At 52.2% G+C, this 20,928-nt stretch overlaps 5 protein-coding genes and 1 pseudogene across 5 annotated transcripts; 3 read left to right on the forward strand and 3 right to left on the reverse strand.

The window, feature by feature from the left end:
* Nucleotides 1–575: 575 nt before the first annotated feature.
* SAPIO_CDS2150 (Glutathione s-transferase) lies at nt 576–1,398 on the forward strand (the record flags this gene model as incomplete). The annotated part of the gene is made up of 2 exons (XM_016785259.1): nt 576–1,139; nt 1,204–1,398. 2 exons carry the CDS (start codon nt 576–578, stop codon nt 1,396–1,398), a joined length of 759 nt encoding a protein of 252 aa, XP_016645137.1.
* An 868-nt stretch (nt 1,399–2,266) lies between these two features.
* SAPIO_CDS2151 lies at nt 2,267–4,615 on the reverse strand (annotated as a pseudogene; the record flags this gene model as incomplete).
* Nucleotides 4,616–6,406: 1,791 nt separating this feature from the next.
* Nucleotides 6,407–8,811, reverse strand: SAPIO_CDS2152 (uncharacterized protein; the record flags this gene model as incomplete). Its single annotated transcript, XM_016785260.1, has 3 exons — nt 6,407–8,286; nt 8,362–8,626; nt 8,701–8,811. 3 exons carry the CDS (start codon nt 8,809–8,811, stop codon nt 6,407–6,409), a joined length of 2,256 nt encoding a protein of 751 aa, XP_016645138.1.
* Nucleotides 8,812–11,859: 3,048 nt separating this feature from the next.
* Nucleotides 11,860–13,513, forward strand: SAPIO_CDS2153 (uncharacterized protein; the record flags this gene model as incomplete). The annotated part of the gene is made up of 4 exons (XM_016785261.1): nt 11,860–11,963; nt 12,030–12,334; nt 12,396–13,104; nt 13,168–13,513. The coding sequence occupies 4 exons, from the start codon at nt 11,860–11,862 to the stop codon at nt 13,511–13,513; spliced, it is 1,464 nt and encodes a 487-aa protein (XP_016645139.1).
* Nucleotides 13,514–13,751: 238 nt separating this feature from the next.
* On the reverse strand, nt 13,752–17,863 carry SAPIO_CDS2154 (Alcohol oxidase; the record flags this gene model as incomplete). Its single annotated transcript, XM_016785262.1, has 9 exons — nt 13,752–13,796; nt 13,855–14,540; nt 14,603–14,695; nt 14,763–15,260; nt 15,321–15,779; nt 15,875–16,012; nt 16,092–16,133; nt 16,592–16,816; nt 17,578–17,863. The coding sequence occupies 9 exons, from the start codon at nt 17,861–17,863 to the stop codon at nt 13,752–13,754; spliced, it is 2,472 nt and encodes an 823-aa protein (XP_016645140.1).
* Nucleotides 17,864–19,273: 1,410 nt separating this feature from the next.
* On the forward strand, nt 19,274–20,864 carry SAPIO_CDS2155 (Histone-lysine N-methyltransferase, H3 lysine-79 specific; the record flags this gene model as incomplete). The annotated part of the gene is made up of 2 exons (XM_016785263.1): nt 19,274–19,854; nt 19,934–20,864. 2 exons carry the CDS (start codon nt 19,274–19,276, stop codon nt 20,862–20,864), a joined length of 1,512 nt encoding a protein of 503 aa, XP_016645141.1.
* Between the last annotated feature and the right edge of the window lie 64 nt (nt 20,865–20,928).

Genomic DNA, 20,928 nt, shown 5'->3' on the forward strand with positions numbered 1-20,928 from the left:
TATTAAATCTTGTTGAGCGAGATGTCATGATGGCCAAAGAGGCATCCCTTTCTCGTCGACATCGTCAACCATCTCCGTTCCTCTTCTGCTTGTCCGCATTTCTCTCACGATGACGTTCGGAGAGTTATCCCGATTTTCACGTGATTTCACTCCGGGACTTGGACTCCGGATATTAGTGAAAGAACGATGGGACTAATCCCTCCGAAGATAAATCGGAGAAAGGGCGGGCGGTAGACTCCACCCTCCTCCTCAAACCAGGAGGAGAAGGGTTCGTTGTAACTAAGTGACAATTTGAACGAGATGCGGAGAGCTGAATTTGTCATACGTTCGGATTCTGATCCTCACCCAGCAGCTCAGAGGGAGAAACAATGCGGACCCCGCTCCCGCGGCACTGCCCGCCGGTTACGTTAACGATATGCAGAGGAACTATATATAAACATTCACGCTGCCTCTGGGAGCGTTCGACTCAGCTTCGACTCCGAGGACAATCATCTTGGAAATCCATCCCATTCTCATCAAACATCAATTGGCTTCGCAGACATCACTCTTCCACATCCACACATTCCCCCACCACAATGTCCTCCCCCACATACGAGCTCATCTACTGGCCCGGCATCCCAGGACGAGGTGAATTCATCCGCCTCGTCCTCGAGGAAGCCGGAGTCGAATACAAGGACACAGCCGTCGTCGACCCCGGCGCAGCCGCTCAAAACGTCGCCGTGCAAATCGATTCCTCCAACACCGGAGACGGTAACAACCCCCCTCCTTTCGCCCCACCTATTCTCCGACACGGCGATCTGCTCATCAGCCAGACGCCCAACATTCTCCTGTACCTCGCGACCCGTCATGGTCTCGCTCCTAAGGAGGACAGCCCCGGCTTCTACCATCTCAATGCCCTTGCCTTGACGGTGCTGGATGGTTTGTCTAATGAGGCTCATGACACGCATCATCCGATTGCTGTGAGCGAGTACTACGAGGACCAGAAGGAGGAGAGTAAGCGCAGGGCTGCCGATTACATCAAGAACCGCATTCCCAAGTTTTTGGGTTATTTTGAGAGGGTTATTAAGGGCAAGAAGAGTGGTGATGGACCCTGGTTGTATGGTGGGAACTTGACCTATGCGGACTTGGTCCTCTTCCAGGTGAGAAGACCAGCGAAAGTGATTATTTCTTCTTTGTGAATATGAAGACTAACCCCCATGATAGGGTATTGATGGTATCAAGTATGCTTTCCCCAATGCCGTTGGGAAGCTCGAGGCCTCTGGGAAATATGCCAATGTCTTCAAGCTGCACCAAGCAGTCAAGGACCGCCCTCGTATCAAGGAATATCTTACCAGCAAACGTCGCCAGCCGTTTGGTTTGGGCCTGTATAGACACTATCCCGAACTTGACTCGAAGTAGTTGTCGAAATCTAACAATTAGATAATAATGATAAGAGTACCATGACCCTTTTCACCCGAATCTCAAGAACAGCCCCATTTAGATAATTCGTCAAGATTTCGTTGCTTTCGGTTATGAATAGTTGAGCTTTGCGACGTCATCAACCGTAGGCGCAACGGGATTTCAATAAAGTTATCGTCTTCGTCTCGTTCGTGTCTCTCACCGATGTCAGCTACCTTATACGCAAGTACACATCACTTTGACCCTTAAAACGCCTTGCGAATCATCGTATCGAAAGCGGCGGTCTTAAACTTATGGCAGACTCGAATCAAATAACGAGTCTTGAACCTAAATCTAACACACAAGTGTGTTAGCTTTCGCAGACTGCACTGTCTCTTCCTCACCTGGTACCTTTAGATGGGTAACTTCCGTCTCCAGATTGTAAACAGCCCACCCGAGAGTGAGAGCAGAGACCCAGCGAAGGAATAAGCACGGTAGAGGCCATTTAAAAGCCATGTAATGTAATACTTCCAGAATCGTTCGTCTCACTAGTGGTCCAGAGAGTCTATCGCTGAATGCTAGCCAAGTTCTAGCGCCTCTCCATCTACGCACGCCCGTCGGTCGAAAAGGTTAGAACAACGTTAACTACTACATCGTCAATTACCTTCATATTTATCCCTCCGCCAATATCTTGGGGGTCCGCTTGGGCTTCCCCAGTGATCTCCCTCATCCGAGCATATAGTTCCGCGTCCTCTCTTTCCCATCTCTAAGGCTGGCAGAATAAGGCTCCCAGACATCGCGTCCTAGGGACGAGGAATCCCGCTGGAGCATTGTGGAAGCTTGAAGGTTATGAACAATACCGAATATTAGCTAAAATCACGCTTCTGATCTACACTACCCTCACCTGTTCAAACTCCTGCGTCTTGAAGTTTGCATCCACACCTTTGGCGCTATAGAAATCGCTCAAGGGTGCCTCGAGAATTCCCAAGCGCTGGAATTCCATCCCCTTCGGATCCAACCAACCCAGAATCATAAAGAGCCCCCGCCCATACTTGAGATCGAACAAGTGAAGCGCTAGTACCTCACATCTGCAATCCTCTTCGATCTCTATCCTGCCTCCGGCCTTCGTTGCTCTGTTCGCGCTGCTTTTCATTGTGCCAAATGCACCTTCGTTCCGGAATGTCACCACCTCAATCGCAACATCCGGCGTAAAGATCGCAGCCCGCCACTTGTGCATCTTCAACTGGTGCACAGCCCACTTCCCGAACTTGACCGTCAATAGGCATGTGAAGACCGGTCCCTCAAGCACCGCATACCCTCCTTTTACCTCTCCAAAAGGATTCGTGCCCTTTTGGCCGCAGATCACATCAACTAGCCCCGTCCTCTGCTCTCCTAGATTCGTATACTCATAGTCAACACTCCCACTTATACTAGCCCACGACCAACTCGGCGCCTTATCCCCACTTTCATGAGGTACCGCCTCATGATTAGCAGTCCAGCACAGATCCTGCATAAACCTGCTCTTCCATAAGCCTGCACAGTACTCATCACCGCCGCCAACTTTCTTTAAGTATTCAGACGCGATACCGCCCAGCGCGGGTAAAAGGTCCGAAGAATAAGTCAATCGCCGATTCGTGTACATCTGCAGAACTTCTCGCCACACGCGACGCATATCTGCCTCTTTCACTTGCTGTTTGTCGGGATCAGAGTCCAAGAATTGTGACCAAAAGCGCCGAAAAGCCCATGGGTGACGGAAATCCGCAGGCTCCCACTTGGTACATCTCGGCAGTTCAATGAGAGCAGCCACATTCTCATCGTGCTGTGCGTCCTCGGCCCGGATATCGCCACTACAACAATGTAGTTGCAGCCCGTTGGAGTCAAAATCCAAAAACCGCCTCGCAAGGATCATCTCCTGGAAACACCATCCCCTTTCGTGCAACGGCCATGTTACGCTTCCGCCTTGTGTCGAGCACAACACATTCCCCCACACCCCTTTGCCCTCCTCCCCGCTCTCCATCTTAGAAATGGGGATGGGGACCCGCTGAAATGGCTGTGGAGCAAGGGGCTGACTGCTATCCCTAGCACTCGTCGCCCCAACAACGAGCCACGCATTCCGGTAAATAGCGCCCATAACCGCGGCTTCACGTTCCCAATCAAGCGTGTCGTCTTGCTGAATGCAAAGGGCGTCTATCCATATGCATTTCACGCCCAAGAGCTGGGCGAGAGAGACAAGGTCCTGGAAGAGCTGGGGTAGGGATGATGTCGGGATGCCGTCGTGAAGGGATTGTGATGTGGAGACCGTGAGGCGGAGGGGGTTGTGGGGCGGATTGCCCCAGCGGTAGCTTAGGGCCAGGTAGTGGGTATTTGTTGTTTCTGGGGAGAGTAAGCTGGTGGGGAGAAGTTTTACGGTTGGAGTGGGTGCAGACTGGATCTCCAGGAGGCGGGCCGGGAGAAACGGCGGTGGAGATGGTGGGAGGCAGTGGCGATGAGTGATGGAGCAGGCTTGGATGAGCTTTTGGGCTGAGAGGAAGACGTATTGTTTGTAGGTTTCCGGGTCAAATGGGGTCGGAGGCGGTTCTAGCTTGACTGGCGGACTGGATCGGCCGGTCCGAGTGAACTCAAGATGCTCTGACATATCACCCAACTCCCCGACCCAAAAGACGCCGACCAGAATTCGTTGCACGCTGGGTGTCGTTTCCCTCTCTGAAGATACTTTAAGTGTCCCGATATGAAGCCGGTCCGTTTGAAGGCCATAACTCTCGGCGAACATCCCCACACCTCGAACGATCTGCCCGCAATCTTGACACCCATTCGCCGCGGATCTCTCCCATGTATCGAATGGATAAGAAGTTCTGTCGCGGGGTTGCACCTTAAGATCGATTTTGCACACGAAGCACCGATCTTCGATTTTTGGTAGGTCCTCGTAATCGAGGCCGCCTCTTTCGGACCAACATATTACTCTAGTTTGTTTCGTTCGAGTAGCCGCGGAATACCATCGCCGCTGCTCGTCGGATTGTGCCTCAGTCCCGCTGCGGATGACGGGTCGACGATCCGTCCTGGAAAGTTTGGCGTGTGAAGCTGGGAGCCGAAAGTCGATATTCCATTTGGTGGTTCCGGGTGGATCTGGCGGATCACCAGGCTCGCTTTTGATTTTTGCCGAAGAGGCTGCGAGATCATCGAAGGAGTTTCTGCGCTTTCGTTTTTTAGGGGCCTGGCAGGGCTGCTGCTCGGGGGCCATGGTTCGTCTCCACGACAAGTTCTTCCAATGGCTTGGTTGATTTTGTTGTACCAAACTTCGAGGTCGTTCTTGGGAAGAGATGAAAGTTGGAGTTTGCGGCTGAGGTTGGATCGGATCTGTCAGGGGTTGCCAAATCAGGTACGCATCGCACTAGCAACCGGAAGGCTGAAAATAGGTGGTGCAGCGGATGGACGAGTAGAAAGGAGTAAAGTAGGTAAGGTGTTGATTGATTGATTTAGTCTCTCTATCTTCTTGTGAAGATAGATTGTCTTGTAACCTTGTGTTGTTAATTAAAGGTGGATGAACCACGGCATCTCCAGAAACAACATCTCGATGCCCAAGACCGCAGAATCCGAGATATTGATGGATGGTCTTTTGCGGCCACCACGACCCAGCGACCACCTGCCGCCTTTGCCTTTTTATTTCATTTTGTTCTTTTTTTTATTTTATTCATTTATTCTTTCTTTTTTTACCGGGCGGTGTGATTCTGCCGTGATTGCGCCGCGATCAGCCAGTCAGAAATATTCTATCGCAACTTCCCTCGGTGAGCGCGGTGTGCACCAGTGATTCATCACGAAAATCACCACAACCTCAATAAATCTGATCGCGACTTCCCTCGGTGAAGGCGGTGAAGGCAGAATGATCGAGTGATCGGTGACACGCTCGAAAAACTATTTAAACCCTCAGACCTCACCGAAAACCCTCCCTCCTTTTCTTCCTTTCCTCTCCATACTTCACTTTCACAAATCTCATGCCATCTATTTGCACTTACCACTTCTACCCCTTCTTTTCCGTAGAGCTTGCCTTGAGCAAAGCGTTCCCCACTGCTACCTCCCACGACGAGTATTTCTTCAGACTCGATCGATGGTTCGTTTGCAATTTCTGTGGGCAGATCAAAGTAGACAGCACGCCCGAGGCTTCTCGTAACTGTCCTTGAGAACCAAGGTTCATGAGGCAGATCCAAGGCTCGGAGACATGATTCCTGTCTGTAGATAGTCCCTGGTAGCTTAGGTTAATGAATCCCAAGGTCTTCTTGTGTGAATGAATCAACGTTTGGATGTGTGCCTTGTCGTCGATGCTTGGAAAGCGACTTGCGACCCAACGCGCCATCCAGCAGACGTGCCACTCCCGGAAACATCACCAAACAGACGCGTACTCGAGGAAACATTGAAAAATCGGATGAAATCAATTCGTCCTTGTCAATATCAACCACTAAAACAAAGACTCACTCTGAAAGGCCGAACAAACGCCCCATGAAAACGCCCTGGTAAACGCAAACCCCCCCAGTATACGCGACAAAGCCCTGCCTCCCATCCCTTTTGTCCAGAAACACCCCTTCACAGCTCCAGCTCCAGAACGAGCCTGCCGTTTCCAGCTTCTGCTGCCCCTTCCCAACCCAATGACCGTCGCCCCATGTTTACGCTCTCTGCGGCACCTGCCCAGCTGGAGGTCTCCAGGTGACCAGGGCGAGGGAGATGGTAACTAGAGACGCGAAGACGACAAAATGTTGAAGATGAAAACAATAAATACAGTACCAAAGGAACAGGTCGAGAGACCGATAAGTGTCGAAAGAAGTCACATCATTAATACAGGTAAGAAGCGAACACGGTCGATAGAAAGCGCAGCCCCAGGGGGGAAACAATAAAACCATGGCGCCAGGGGAAGATGCTGTCGGAATTCACTGCAACGTCAGTCGTAGACGGTCGTGGTGTCGACTTCGTAAAGACATCGGATACCATGGGTATTGACAAAAAAAGGCGCGCAAAACTCATGGAATTAGGCGTAAGTTCATCAAAATGCATCCTCATCCGTCCACTCGCCAGCAGACACAATCCGGTTCCCATCCTGATCAATCATGACATGACCAGGGTGCGGATGCGAGCTAGGCGGCAGCCCACGAGGCCGCTTCGACTGACTCGCGTAGGGACGGTGTCCGTTCTCCGGCTCGATGCGCTTGATGCGGGCGGCGCGTACTTTAGCGTAGTACGTGTCAGTGGCATCCTTCTCCGGCTCACTGCCGTCGTCGTACGTCTCCCAGTTCTCCGATCCGGATACCAGCGTCGACGTGTGCGAACTATGAGAGGTGGCAGATATTTGTCTCGCGGGAGGGGCGGGGGGATACGTCGAGGAGTTGAGGTGTCTTATCGAACCTTGTCGTTCTTGCTGTTGTACGTATGAGTTGTTTGAAGGAGGCCTCGGAAATCGGTCTGCTGCTCCATCGTCGTAGACGTCCTCGGGATCTACGCCCCGTACAATGGAGCCAAGTCCGACAGACGAGTAGGGGTTCACCGGGGTTTCAAGGGTTGGGGCGGGGACCAGCTCGCGCATCTTGGGAGGAGGGGCTCTCATCAGGGGCGGACCGTTTCGGGCTGATGGTAGAGCCCTCGACTCGGGTCGGCGCTCGGGTGAGTTGGTGCCGTGCTTAAGATTGCCGAGTGGCACTCGTGCGGGGATACGCGATGGGCTACCTTTTCCATTGGCGGTCGTCTGGTGAGCTGGCGGGGCGCGCCTCGAAGTCGCAGTAGGAGTCTTGGTCATGGCTCGAGAGGGCGCAGCTGACCGACCGCTGTTCGTTCGACTAGGCGGTGCCGACTTCGGGGCAGCCTTACTTGCAGATGCTGGAGGACCAGCTGGAGTCTTCGCTCTGGGGGCATGTGCGGGTTTTGGCTCGTCTTCATCCATGGTCTCGAGGTACCTATCGCCATGAACAAGGAAAGGTCGACCGTACTCGTCCTCCCATTTCTCAAGCGCCTTGCGCAATTCCGCAGAGACTTTGGGCAACTCCCGGGCGATCCTCTTGCGCATCTTCTCCTCACGGAGCAGCTTACCGGGGTCGCGTCGTTCACCCTTCTGGCCGCGCATCATTAGTCGCGAGGCATCCTTGGCGGACGCTTGAAGCTCCTTTTGCTCGGTGACTAGGCTCTTATGCTTGTCAACGAGTACAAGGAGAGGGGCGCGTTGCTCCCTCAACGCCTCGAGACGAGCAATCTCCCGCTCATGAGCTTCGAGCAAAGCATCACTGTATACGTCGGAGAAAGCTGGCGTAAACTCGAGCATCTCATCCTCCGAGAGGTAGAGCGAGTCCCATAGCTCCTGGAGCTTGCATCGCGCGTCTTCGACAAACAGGTGAAGGTTTTCATGCTTCAACTCGTTAAGTCGCGCTAATTCGTCCTGGAATTCGTTAATCTGGCGCACGCCACACCCGCGGTTGGCATTGAGGAAGGCCTTCTGTTCGCCTTCCTCTACGCCCAGCTTGTTCCAGAGGGCCTCGACGGCAGCCTTGAGATCTTTCAAACGCCTTTCACGATTCCTCTTCTCCTCGGACAGTTTCTCTCTCTTGGCTCGGAGCCGCGAGATGTCTTCTTCGTGGAGACCTAGTTGCTCGGGGGCATCACGATAGTACTTGACTATGGCACCATCAGTCTGGGCCTGCGGCGTGCCCAGTTCCGCCCAGAGCTGGATAATGTGTTCGCACAAGGCCTTGACGGTGGCGACGCGGCGCGTGTATTCTTCGTAGACGCGGGTGAATTCGTTGTCAAGCTTGTCGACATAGGAGGGGGAGATGTCGAAGTTGGGAGGGATGGACTGGTTTGGCCCGGTGGGAGGTAGGGCAATCTTGACAAAGGTGGGCTCGAGGTGAGACGAATAAGACTCGAGCGCTTGTACGAGTTCTGCGAATGTAGTTAGTATTTTTTTTTTTCTTTTGCTTCATTGACCAGCGACTGGTGGAAATCGGCGTGGCCTACTCTTTACTTGCTCGAATCGCTCGCGGTGTATCCTGCTGATTTGAGTGTGCTTCTCCTTTAACGTTAGGAGGCACTGGTTGAGTGGATATGTGATCTGTAAGTCGTCGTCGTCATGGTAGTCCCGCCGCGGCCGCGAGTCGTCGAGCGACGCCTCCATCTGGCGGATGGTAGTGACGATTGTTTGTGCTTCATCGATCAGGTCCTTTTTCTCAGCAGTGACTCGGCGTAGTTGATTGTTTAGAGTGTCGGAGAGTGCGGCAAAGAGCTTGTAAACAATGTGAGAACTTCAAGGGCTAACAGAAAGCTGAAAACGAGGGGTCGTGGCTGCTGTGCACTTACCTCGGCCTCACGATTTTCGCGATCATGTTCGGGTACTCCGATCTCGTCAAACAGCCCATGGAGCTGGTTGATGATGCTATTAACCTGCTGGGACAGGTAGCTGGTGTCCATTTTGGACGTGTCCATGACGTTTACCAGTCAGGTTCCGAGATAGTTAAGGGGAGGGGCGGATGCGGTCACTTTCGGTTCGATCAGTTCCGATAATAGAAAATGGATGTCGAACGCGGTAGAGAAACGGAGGGACAGGAGGCCGGAAAGACGAGGCCCGTTGCGTGTCTTAGAGCGGGAAAAGAAAGCCTCGAGAACTGATTTCGGCGAGGCGTGTCTGCTCTTCTTCCTCGAGGGCTGGCGGTTGACGACCTTGGATGTTTACTCCAAGCAAAGATAGCCGACCAACATCAACACAAGATCGCGAGTTTTAGAGGAGAAAGACGGACGCATTGCACGGAAGGAGGGACCCAGAGTTCATTGGCTGGTCATTCGGGATTCTGGAGTAGGTTCTCTTTTTCCTTTTCCAGGCAGGCGCGATGCTATAAGACGGTGGTAGTGGTCAAGAGTGGACACTATTTTTCTGGGCTGGACGACAATCTTTGGACAGACGTCTAGTTTTAGCAAAGGGAGAAGAGGATCATTGGCTGGAATGTTTTGGGTGAGCCGAGTTCTTGTTGACATTTTGTGGACAGGGTCGAGGTCGTCGGGGCAACGCTGCCATCGCGTGAATGGCGGCCCCACTGGTTTCATCTGGAACCCCGCCTTGCAGTATCACTGGCTCAATGCAGCCTCTAATTTCTCGCATCCCGGGCTCGAATAATCAGCAATTGATTCTTAGGTTGCAGAACTTGCAGGTCTATCGCCAGGGATTCTAAGTGCATGCGCTGACTCTAAAAGTTTGCTCCTTCTTGCCGAGTTGACGGGTTGACGGCCGCTGGTATCCGGTTGAGACTGTACGAGATTGCAATCCCGCTTCATGAGGCGAAATCAGTGACTGGAGACGCGCTTCCTACTTTGTGTGTAGACTCATTGTTACCAGATTCGCTGCCTGACCTGGCCATTTGTGTCCCCATCGCTAGGGGCTGTATTACTTCGTATCCCCATCCTGGGCTGAGCTCCAAAGTCCAGACCAGAAGCCGCCAACGTCGAAGGAGGCTAACCCTGTTCGGCATGCTGGGATTTGGGTCAAATCAATTGTTGACATCAACCAGTGAATACGAGTGCTGACTCAACTCGGTCAGAGCAAAGAGCAATTGAGGATGGATTTTGGCTGGGGTTTAGCGAATTTCAAACCACGATTTGTACGACGTGCACATTTACAAGACTTTCATCTTCGCAACCAACTTCACAGGATACCAAAGGTTGGCTGGGAGGAGTCCACTAATGCAAGGAACCAAGGTCAAAATACGAAAGTCTCTGCTCTTCAGCTCGCATGATTTTTTTCCTCAAACTGTCCGAAAACCGCCGCAGAGAATTACCAGGTTCCGAGGCAGCACATTTTCACTCTCCACGACAGCCAGCCACAAGGCGCTCTGCCCGCGTTCTCCCAGATCTCTTCGATTGCCAAATGCTCCGGTGACTCTGACCAGTGCTCGCTTCCGGAAAATACTGGCCGAGGATAATATATATATCCAGAGCGCATTTGAAGGATGAACATCTCGTCAGGTCTTCCCGAATGGCGCAATTATCCACCCACGAGTATATGGCGATGGATATCGTTGGGCCCAGTTCCCCTTATTCGGACTAAAGTTCCATCACAATTGAGTTGAGGTAGTTGACCCTTGCATGTCCTGTACGAAGTATTAAGTTGCCCGTAGTCTTTCACTACGAAGTGCTTGGTCGGGACCAGACCTCGACCTCGAAGAGAGCATATTCGTTCTCGAGGTATTCAATCGGATTAACTGCTAATAGAATAATCTTGACTCGGACGCATCACCGCTCTCACCCATCGCCCAGAAGATGCAAACAAAGGGGACACTGTCGGATCCGTTTCTTGGCAAGCGATCTTCCCTCCCTCCCCGCCTCCCCATGATGCCTGATCTTCCGCTTTAACCCCACCCCGCACTTTTCATAATACCTGGAACTTTTTCACCGCCCGCCCTGGCGATATATCCGGGCTCAATGCGTGGTAGAAGTCCTTCGCATATAGAGTGACTATTATGGAGCAAAGCGCACTGGGGCATGGCAGATGCAGGGGGGCATCTTAATATCCAGCCAGGCAGCAGGGAAAGGACAAACTAAGTAAAATTGATTCGTTGATGGAGTGGCGGCACCTTTGAATCTTCAAGCGCCGGCATTGCGCAGAATTCCATTTGATCAATCACTGAATCAACGGGCTGCTATAAAAACCTCTGTCTCAGAGGAAGATGTACGACGCGACGTATGTACTTCGTAATCTACAACTGTCTTGCTCCTCCCCAAATTCGACATGGCGAGAGCCCCACTAAAAACGTCGCAATGTCCACTCCTCAAGCAGCATCGCAGCTGCCGCTTCTGGTGATCCGATCTGCACACGGCGCGTCTGTGATTGGACAAACCATCTTACAACAGAACAATGCTATTTGAGGACAGAGACGCACTCCCCTCAAGTCCGGTACCTTTGATCGTGCCAAGCTCCCCGCGAAGAGCGATGTCGCGATCCGAAGCAACCTTGAACCTGCATACCTTCCGCTTTGATATCCATCGATCATGAGTTGCAATTTCCCTCGCAGACAGGTCCGAAGGTCCTTTCGTGATACAGACGGAAGGATTGAGGCAAGATGCCTTAATTCGGCTCACAGCATCCTTCGTTTCGGCAGGTGATGATGACATCGGCGAGGATGCGTCCATCATATTGCCATTTCCGTATAAGTCATAATATTCCGGCGGCTTATAGAGTTACATGAACGGAACACAGCTTACCGGCCCCCTCGAAATAAAGTCGCACTCCAATAAGTCCCTCCGTCCAATATACAGATTAAACGAAAGCTTAGGGCTCCAAAAGTTCTTTATCTGGGCCGGTTATCTATATATTATATATATGCCCGGTCCGGGACGCCCAAACCTTCGTGGTCCTCGTCTTGGCTTGAGGCTCCATCGCCGAGCCGTCTGTCCTTCGTTTACCCCGGGTCGTCGACTGACAACAAAGTCAATCCACTCCTTGAACCTTGTCGCAAGGTTGTCTTCAACATGAAGCTCTCCGCCTCTCTTGCCCTCCCCCTGTTCGCCCTGCCAACCCTTGGTAAGAAGTGTTTCTCTCCCAATAAGATCGAGAGAGACATCACTACTTCGGCGTATGTCTACAGCATATGTGACCCTTGGCTGCAAAAATCGCGGCGCTAACCTTGTTTGCCCTACAGGTTGAAGAAGACGTTAACGGACCTGAACGGAATCGCCAACCGGAATGGAGGGAACCGAGCTTTCGGCCTCCCTGGCTTTAAGGCCTCCGTAGATTACATCCTGGAACAAGTTCAAGATAACCTCGGTGATCAGTTTGATACCTGGGTCCAGCCATTCAACCACACTTTTGAGCAGACTAGGAAGATCTCGGTGACCGGGCCCGACGGAAAGGACGTCTTTGCTATCACGCTCTTATACAATCCTCCGACCCCAAAGGAGGGCTTTACCGCTGCATTGGTAGACACACCTGTGAATGACGAAAATGGTTGGTTTCATTTTCTTGCAATCTGAATATAGCCTGGAACATCCAAACTGACTATTAAAAGGTTCGGGGTGCACCGAGGCCGATTGGGAAGGAATCGACGCTACTGGCAAGATCGCCTTGATCAAGCGAGGAGTCTGCACCCTCGCAGAGAAGCTTATCCTCGCCCGCGCCCACGGAGCAGTCGCCGCTATCCTCTATAACCAGGACCCCGGAACGAACTACTCCAGTGCCACCCTGCAGGCTGAGAACCGAGACAAGGTCATTCCCACGGCCGTCATCCCTCTCGAAGTCGGCACCGATTGGAAAACGCGCTTGGCCGCAGGTGAAGAGCTAACGGTGACCCTGCTCGTCGACTCCATCTTTGAGGACCGCGAAACCTGGAACGTCATTGCCGAGACGAAGGAGGGTGACGCAGACAATGTCATTTTCCTCGGTGCGCATCTCGACAGCGTCCAGGCTGGCCCCGGTATCAACGACGACGGAAGTGGAACGGCTGGTATTCTTGAAATTGCCAGGAGTTTCGCGAAGCAGAAGGGCATCAAGAACAAGGTCAGATTCGGCTGGTGGGGTGCCGAGGAGTCTGGATTGGTTGGATCACTCTACTACACCAGCCAGCTCACTGCTGAGGAAGCGGACAAGATTCGATACTACTTCAATTACGACATGATCGGTTCTCCCAACCCGGCCTACATCGTCTATGAAGGCGAGGAGATCGGCTCCAAGAAACTCTTCGACTACCTTGAGAAGGCCGGCAAGCCAGCCGCCTACGGGTATGCTCAATCTAAACTGTGCCTCCTATTTACATGTCTCCACCTTAGCTAACTGTTATATAGTGCTTTCGGCTCATCATCTGACTACGTTGGCTTCCTTCAGCTTGGCATTCCTTCCTCTGGCCTCTTTACTGGCGCCGGAGATCCTGAGGACCCATGCTACCACCAAGCTTGTGACGATATCGGAAACATCCATTGGGACGCCATCACTCTCAATACCAAGGCTGCTGGCCGCATTGCTGCCGAGTTTGCCCTCTCTCTCGAGGGAATCCCCCAGAGGAATACATCCACCACACCGGCCAAGAACAGGCGAGGAGAGATTTCTCTTCTCAACTGGGAGACAGCGTTGGCTCAGGTCCAGCCTGTCCTGCCTTGCTCTCATGAGCATGATCATGATAACTTGTTTTAGTGGCAGTAAAAAGGTGCAGAAGCAAGTTTTATTAAACATGACATCTCGGGACTCGGGGTAGATGGTCCCATGGGTGCCTCTTAGACTAAATAGCGACAACAGCGACCAGGATAGTATCTGATGGACTAGTCTTATAATAAAACATTGCTTTCTTAGAGCCTAGGTTCATCCCGATCCCAAACTGCGGAACCTTTACTCTTGTCTGTAGGCTCCTCCACTTCGCCGTATGTTCGTAATGTTACGCTTCATCCCCAATCCTTCTGCCCCTGATCAGATCGGCAGCCTAGATTTCGCTTTAGTATATGTGAGGTTAGCCGAGATATGGAACTGGAGCAACATACCTTTTCGCCAATAGCATAAGCTGTAGAACTAGTGTGGGTTCCCGGCACAAGTGTCATGATCGAGCAATCAGCAACCCTCAATTTCCTCGCACCATGCACACGCAAATCCGGACCAACGACACCACCCAACTCCACAGGACCCAGAGCACAAGTACCGCTCGGGTGAGCAACACTAGGATTCAACGTCTTCCTCAACCAATCCTCGAACTCATCCGAATCAGCATCCATAGTCGGGCTCCTCTCCGTAGGATCCAACGCCTCAACCATAGCCTCGCCAGAAAAGAATCTCCTCATAAACTTCAAAAGGACCCTGTTGAGCGCGACGTCCACGGGGTTCGTAAGCGCGCGGTAGTCGACAATAGGCTCGACGTCACCCTTTCCGGTGGCGCCGTCATCGTCGGGCGAGATGTAGACGTAGCCGCGGCTGAAGACGCGGAGGTTGATGGGGCTGAAGGAGGATGCGCCTGTAAAGAGGAGCTCGAGGACCGCGGAGGATGTGCCGTTGAGTTGGCGGGCGAGGACTTGGAGTTGTTGCTTGTAGCCGGCGATGAGGGTATCGTCGATGTGGTCGGGGAGGTAGTCGGTTGGGTCTTGGGCGAGGACTTGGTTTACTATGGTGGTGAATTCTTCGGTCAGGACGCTGAGTGGGAGGAAGGCACCGCTGTTGGGGTAGGCGGAGTGAGGGCCTGGAGTCCAGTTGTTAGCGAACGCTGGGCAGTTGGGGATACATGGAAAGTTTTGGATGTACCGGTTTTGTTGGCCTCCCACAGTTCGCTCGCAAGGGCCGCATACTCGGGATCTCGGGCAAGGGTGGACGAGTCAGGTCCGACGTCGACGCCCCCTATTCTAGTGTCAGCAGCCAGTATAATCCACCTTGCCCCCTGAAATATAACTGGGCATCAACTCACAGTTCCAGCTGACGGAGTACATTTGGTGATCGTGGAAGTTCCAGCCTACGCCAGGAAGGTGATACTTCACCTCGACACCAGCAGCCTCGAGCACATCCCTCGGGCCAATGCCAGATCGCTGCAAGACCTGGGGTGTGTGGAGAGTCCCGGCCGAGACGATAACTTCCTTCTTAGCCCTCACTTGGTAAGCTTCAGCAGGCATATCTCCATCGCGAGGAGTGAACTTGACACCTGTAGCTTCCCAGGCCTCGGGGCTGTCCTCCTCATCAACCTCATCCAGAATTAGCTGCGTCACACGATGGCCCGGCAGGAGATGGAAGTTGGGCCGTGTATAAGGTCCGTTCTCGTTAGAGTAGTGGCCGAGCCGGGCATAAGACCGGGTACGCGTGGACGGGTCAATTGAGTTGGGGAACCAGAATACACCAACCGCGTGTCCGTCGGCATGTTCGACCGGGAAGTCTATGCCCTCTACGGACTTGAACGCATCCCACATGAGCTCTTCATAGCACAGGTTAATTAGCTAGCTCATTCCCCCAAGTGAGAGAGAGAGCAACTTACTTTGCGCAGGCCATTGAAACGGCGCATAGCTCGAGTGAATAGGAGTAGATCCACCATACGCAGCCTCCTCATCGGACGTCATCCCGTATTCCTCCTGCATACGCTCATCAGGTGGGTGGAAAGTCACGCTCCTCTTGAAGTAGGGCAACAAATTATCCCATCCCCATTCCTTTGCGTATTCATCCTGCCACTCGCCGGCCGCCCAGACCCAGGCGTCGTAGTCCTCGGCAGAACCGCGGTCAAAGATCATGCCGTTGACGGCAGAGCTACCGCCAACGACGCACCCGGCAGCGACGTCCTTGGTTCTGTTGTTTAGGCCGGGCATAGGTGGGCTGGTAATGTTGTAGTAACGGGTTGCGCGGGGCATTTCGTGGTCGGAGAGAATGTTTGAGTCGGGGCCCATTGCTGTGATGGCGTTGGAGGAGTCGAGGTAGCCATACTCGATGACAAGAACGGTAGCTGCGTTAGGTGTTAGTATAAGTTGTTATACCGTTTCATTTGAGACGGGCGTAAGCCAATCTCGAGAAAGCATCAATCCATTGTCTATTCCATACTATCTTTGTCCTCGGTGAGACGATCAGCGATGGTCAACCCGACCGTGCCACCACCAACGATGATATAATCGTACTCCTCCCTCATCTGAACCTGTCGCTTGAGGACGGATGCCGAAGCGGCGTGGCCAGGCAGAGCAGCTACATGGTCAATTACGACTGACGAAAGGACGAAGAACGAAGAGACGAGTCTCGACGGGGAAACGAGTGAAGTGAAAACAACCATTATCACGGGCGCTGAACTCGGCAGGAACGGCGACACCTGTTGAATTTGGGTGTATCGTTGGGAATAGAAATGTAAACCATCACGAGTCTCCACAACCTCCTCCTCGGGGGTTTATCGTATATACACATCGACCGAGAGTTGCTTCATTTATCCCCTAGAAGCCACTCAGCAGACGATTGGAAGCTCGACCAAGGTGTTTCCGGCCAATAGGTCGAGCGAATTCTCCCGCGGGATATATGGCAATATACGATTCCGCCCGGGGTGCAGGGTAACGAAGTCCACATATCCGCCACTTCTACCGGGAGCACCAAGGACGCATCGGGACTTTCAGGTATCGTCCTCGTCGAGAATTAACCGACTCGTGGGCTTTTCCATAGAAGGTAATATAAATAGCTATATTGTAATTTAACACCTGTGTCTCTATCGTCCTCACTTATAGTTAATTGAAGGAAATGAAGCCAAGTGCCAACGGCGCAGAAGACTTGCTGACTTACATTTGATGTTCTTGTTGAACTCTGTGTTTCTAGCCGTGAGCTCAGCGAGCTCCTTTGCATCCCTATATCGCCGGATCTGGTCTTCCAGGGCCTGTAGAGCTTCTTCCACCGTCACTCCAGGGGGAAGCGGAAACGAAACCGCCCCAGGGGGAAGCTGATGTACCACTTTGAACTTGAACTTAGGTGCGCTGTGAACCTCCTCTCCCCAGTCGACGGAGGCGAAGCCTGGTTGTTGTTGGCTTGCGAACTAGTGGAGCGGTCCATGGAGGAGAGAAGGCAAAAAAAAAAAGTAAAAAGAAAAGGAGAAAAGAAGAAAAGAAGAAAAGAAGAACAAGAAGAAGAGAGAGAAATGGGGGGGCTGTCTTGTAGATATGATGAATGGCTAGGTGAAGTCGAGGAGCAAAATGTCTCAAAGATGATGGGGATAACTCGATGGGGCTTGCAACATGGGAAGGGGAAATTTGGATGTTGGTTCTATTCAGATGTCAAATGAATCAACAGGTAGCAATCTTGCCAACAACCCAACAGCCTGCAAATGTCTTGGACCAGTTAGAATGTGGGTGCCTCGATATGTAGGCGAGATCAATTGATCAATGGTTTCTATCAAAGCATCATGGTGATAGGTACCAAAATGATCACTTCGATCAGTGTGTAGCTCTCTCAAGCAGATATTCACAAGGGCCACAACAGATGACAGGCACCAATACAGAGGCCCATTGAAAAGTTGAGCCATTCAAACTCTTTTCACCATTCATCAATTGACCCCATGGAAAATTAAAGGCCCAACGACTAAGGTATCATCAATGTGATTCGTGCAACTTTGTCTGAGATCCCGGTATCATCTCCTCTCCTCTTAACATCGCATATTCCAACAAGCCATCACTTCTGTTTAGGATCAGGCATGTCAGTCAAGTCAGGACCTATTCAAGTATGTTAATTAGCGTGGATTCAATCATGCAAACGACATTAGGGTCCTGTTGACCTACATTTAATGTGCTTGTTCAGCTCAGTGTTTCGAGCTGTGAGCTCGGCAAGCTCCTTTTCCTCCCAAGATAGCTCGTCCTGCTCTTCAAGATCTTCGAGAATTTGGGCCATCGTCCTTTGGGGGGCCATCGTCTTTCTGAGGGGAGTCGGTCCTGAATATCTGCCGGGGGGAGTCGGAATGAGCTTCAGCTGAAGGGGCAGTTTCATTCCCTGCCTCTTGCGTGAGAGAGAGGAGGGGAAAGGGAGAGACTGGTTGTTGTTGGCTTGGTGGCTAGTATTGTCATTCATGATGAGAGGAGGGGGAAAACAAGATTGGGATTTGGGCGTAGGGATAAGAACGGTATTGCTTGAGACGAGGTGTTGACTTGATGGTCGCTCTGCGAAGTGGTGTTGTAGATGGTGAGGTATCGTAGCTTGGGGGGGGGGGAGCGTTGTTAGCTTCTGTTTGTTTGTTCAATATTCAGACATCAATGATGAATCCTGAAGTCCCGAGGTGCAACAACAACGCGTCGATGCATCAACATGTCTTGCCCCAGTTGGAAGGGGCTCAATGTGTACGTAGGAAGGTGAGATCGTCTCCATCAAGGCATCATGGTTATGGACACTAAAACCATTACTTCGACCAGTCCAAAACGCTTCAAACATACTCCCTTTAGTTGCCTTTATATACAACTATATATCATTATTTATGTAATTCTTCCTCTTTCAATCTGCAGAAATGATTTTGGTGGTCTTCCGCACCAGCAACCTCGATGACTTCGCCTTGGCTCCTTCATCTTCTTGTTCTTGATGGACTGTATGACGCCCTTCATCGTCTTGACCGAGTTCTCACCGGAATGAGAGAAACCGATTAAGTGTTCTCCCCGCATTTCTGTGGAATTAATTAATACAACGATATACTGACAACCGCCTTCATGGCAAAAAGCCGGCCGGCAAAGTTCTCTTTGACGAAGCCCAAATTCAGACGGATTGCTCGACGTGGAACCTTAGACTTGCGATATAACACACATAAATTCTCGTTGACATATGCTGCTTATTAAAAAGCTGGCGCAAGGCTAAGAATGGTCAGGAGGCCCTCAATAGCTCCTTCATCGGGGTTGACGAACGAACGAGTGCGGAGGTTGTAGCGAGGTCAGTCTTAATGATGGGCTGGACTAACACAGCTGAGGTTGGAGTGAGATCGCCATTACATAATCTCCGATCACGTGGAAATGCGTTCCGTGGGGTCCGCGACATCAAAATGGTGGGCACCAACTGAATCGCTCGCCCTGGCTAAGGGGTCTCGCCACGCTACGAGACCAACTAACGCGCCAGTCCCCTCCGATTTGGGTTTGAGAGGTGTCTTATGTCACCTTTCCATTTGCGGGCGGCAGTTTTGTTTCATCAATCGGATGGGCTGCAGTTTCCCTCATGGAAGCCTACCGATCTTCGACGGTTCCTCTGATCTTTTTTTTGCGAGCATCGAGCCATTCATTTTCTCGAGTGCATCATTCGTTTCTCAGCGTTTCCCGACCACGAGTTCATGGCATACTTTCCTCCAATATTGCCTTTGTATAGCATGCAATCTTTTGAGCTCTCCTTCCACGTCTGTTCCTTCTGAGCTCTTTCCGTCGCAAACCCCACCAACCCTCCTCGATACCATCGTGCGATCCCGTTTCTCTCCGCATCTCCGCCTGGCGCCGTTGCCCATTCCCAACAATGGGCCTCTTTGACAAGAAACCCAAAATCTTCAAAGGGGTCCAACCCACCAAGATCCGCATCGAGAAAGTCCCAATACCGCCGAAGCCGAAACCCAAGCCAGCCCCACAACACTCCTCCAACTCCCTCAAACCCTCCTCCCGAGGCGTCTCGCGATCCTCCTCCTCCAGCCATCCTTCCCCCCGCCCCTCTCCGCAACCGAGCGCGTCCTCCTCCTCCGAAGCGAAACTCGATCGCAAGCGCAAATCCAGCGCGCCGCATAAATCAAGAGCATCACCCGCCGTCGCGATCCCGCGCGTCGAGTTCGATACGGACTCGGGGTCGGAAGATGATGACGATTGGATCGGCGCGCTGAATTCGCGCAAGAGGCAGAAGAGGGGTAGGCTGGATGACGGGCGATATGTCGATCCCAACCGGAACCTCCGCCACAAGAAGGCTTTTGAGGGTCGCGTCGAGGGCTTGAAGTTTATACATGCTGCTCACGTCGCGTCGCTCGACCTGAAGTGCGTCCCCGTTCTCGGTGCAAAGAACAATGAAGTCGCGGTACGGCTACAATATCCTAGTCTTCAAAGACCGGAGAGGTAAAACAACGCTTTTTTTTGTTCTTCTACATACTCAACTTTCGAATACAGCAGACTGACAGGATGGTCTATTCTACAGATACGAACTAGTCTGGGGCAAGGACAAAATCGACGCTGTTAATAGCATCATCGCTGTTGTCCAACACGTCGCCGACACGTACCTCACCGAGGAGCAAGCGAAGCCGTTCACCGACCACACGACGGGCATCGTGCGCAGACTGGAAAAAGCCTCAAACCACAAAGTCCAGGACCTCGCCGCATTTAAAGAAGCGCTCATCGAATACAACGACAGAATCCTCCGCCTCGTCAGGGACGGAACGGTCGCCAGGAACCTCGACAACAGAAAGGAGCTACCGAGAAACTTCGTTTCGTTTATTCTGGAACAGGTGTACGACCGGACCGTTGCGCCCAAGGTCGAACTCCTTGCCAAATATGAGAACGGGACAGACAACGTCTATGGCGAGCTCCTCCACCCCTTCATATCATCCATCCTGGTTGAGAGACTCCAAATGACCTCTGACCAGGTCTTCGTTGATCTCGGCTCCGGCGTCGGAAACGTGGTCCTCCAAGCAGCCCTAGAGATCGGATGCGAGAGCTGGGGGTGTGAAATGATGGAGAACGCTTGCAACCTGGCCGAGGCGCAGCAGAAGGAGTTCTCCGCGCGTTGCCTGCTTTGGGGCGTAGCCCCCGGTAAAGTGCGGCTGGAAAGGGGGGATTTCCGAAAGAATACGAGGATTCACGAGGCGCTGAAGCGGGCTGATGTGATCTTGGTCAACAACCAGGCGTTCACGTCCCAGCTAAATGATGATCTCGTCCGCATGTTCCTTGACCTCAAGTCGGGATGCAAAATCATCTCCCTCAAGAGCTTTGTCCACGACCACAAGAGCGCCTCGCACAATATCAATGACGTGGGCAGTACCATCCTAGAGGTAGAAGATTGGACCTATCCAGAGGATTATGTGAGTTGGACGAGCGCGGGCGGAACGTATTGTATTTCGACCAGGAAATAAGGCGGGGGTTCGGGAACCTCTCCTCTTTTCCAAACAAAAAAATAAGGTAGGGCCAGGATTGGTT

Source organism: Scedosporium apiospermum (genome assembly GCF_000732125.1).
Source record: "Scedosporium apiospermum strain IHEM 14462 chromosome Unknown SEQ_SAPIO_0085, whole genome shotgun sequence".
Taxonomy (NCBI): Eukaryota; Fungi; Ascomycota; class Sordariomycetes; order Microascales; family Microascaceae; genus Scedosporium; species Scedosporium apiospermum.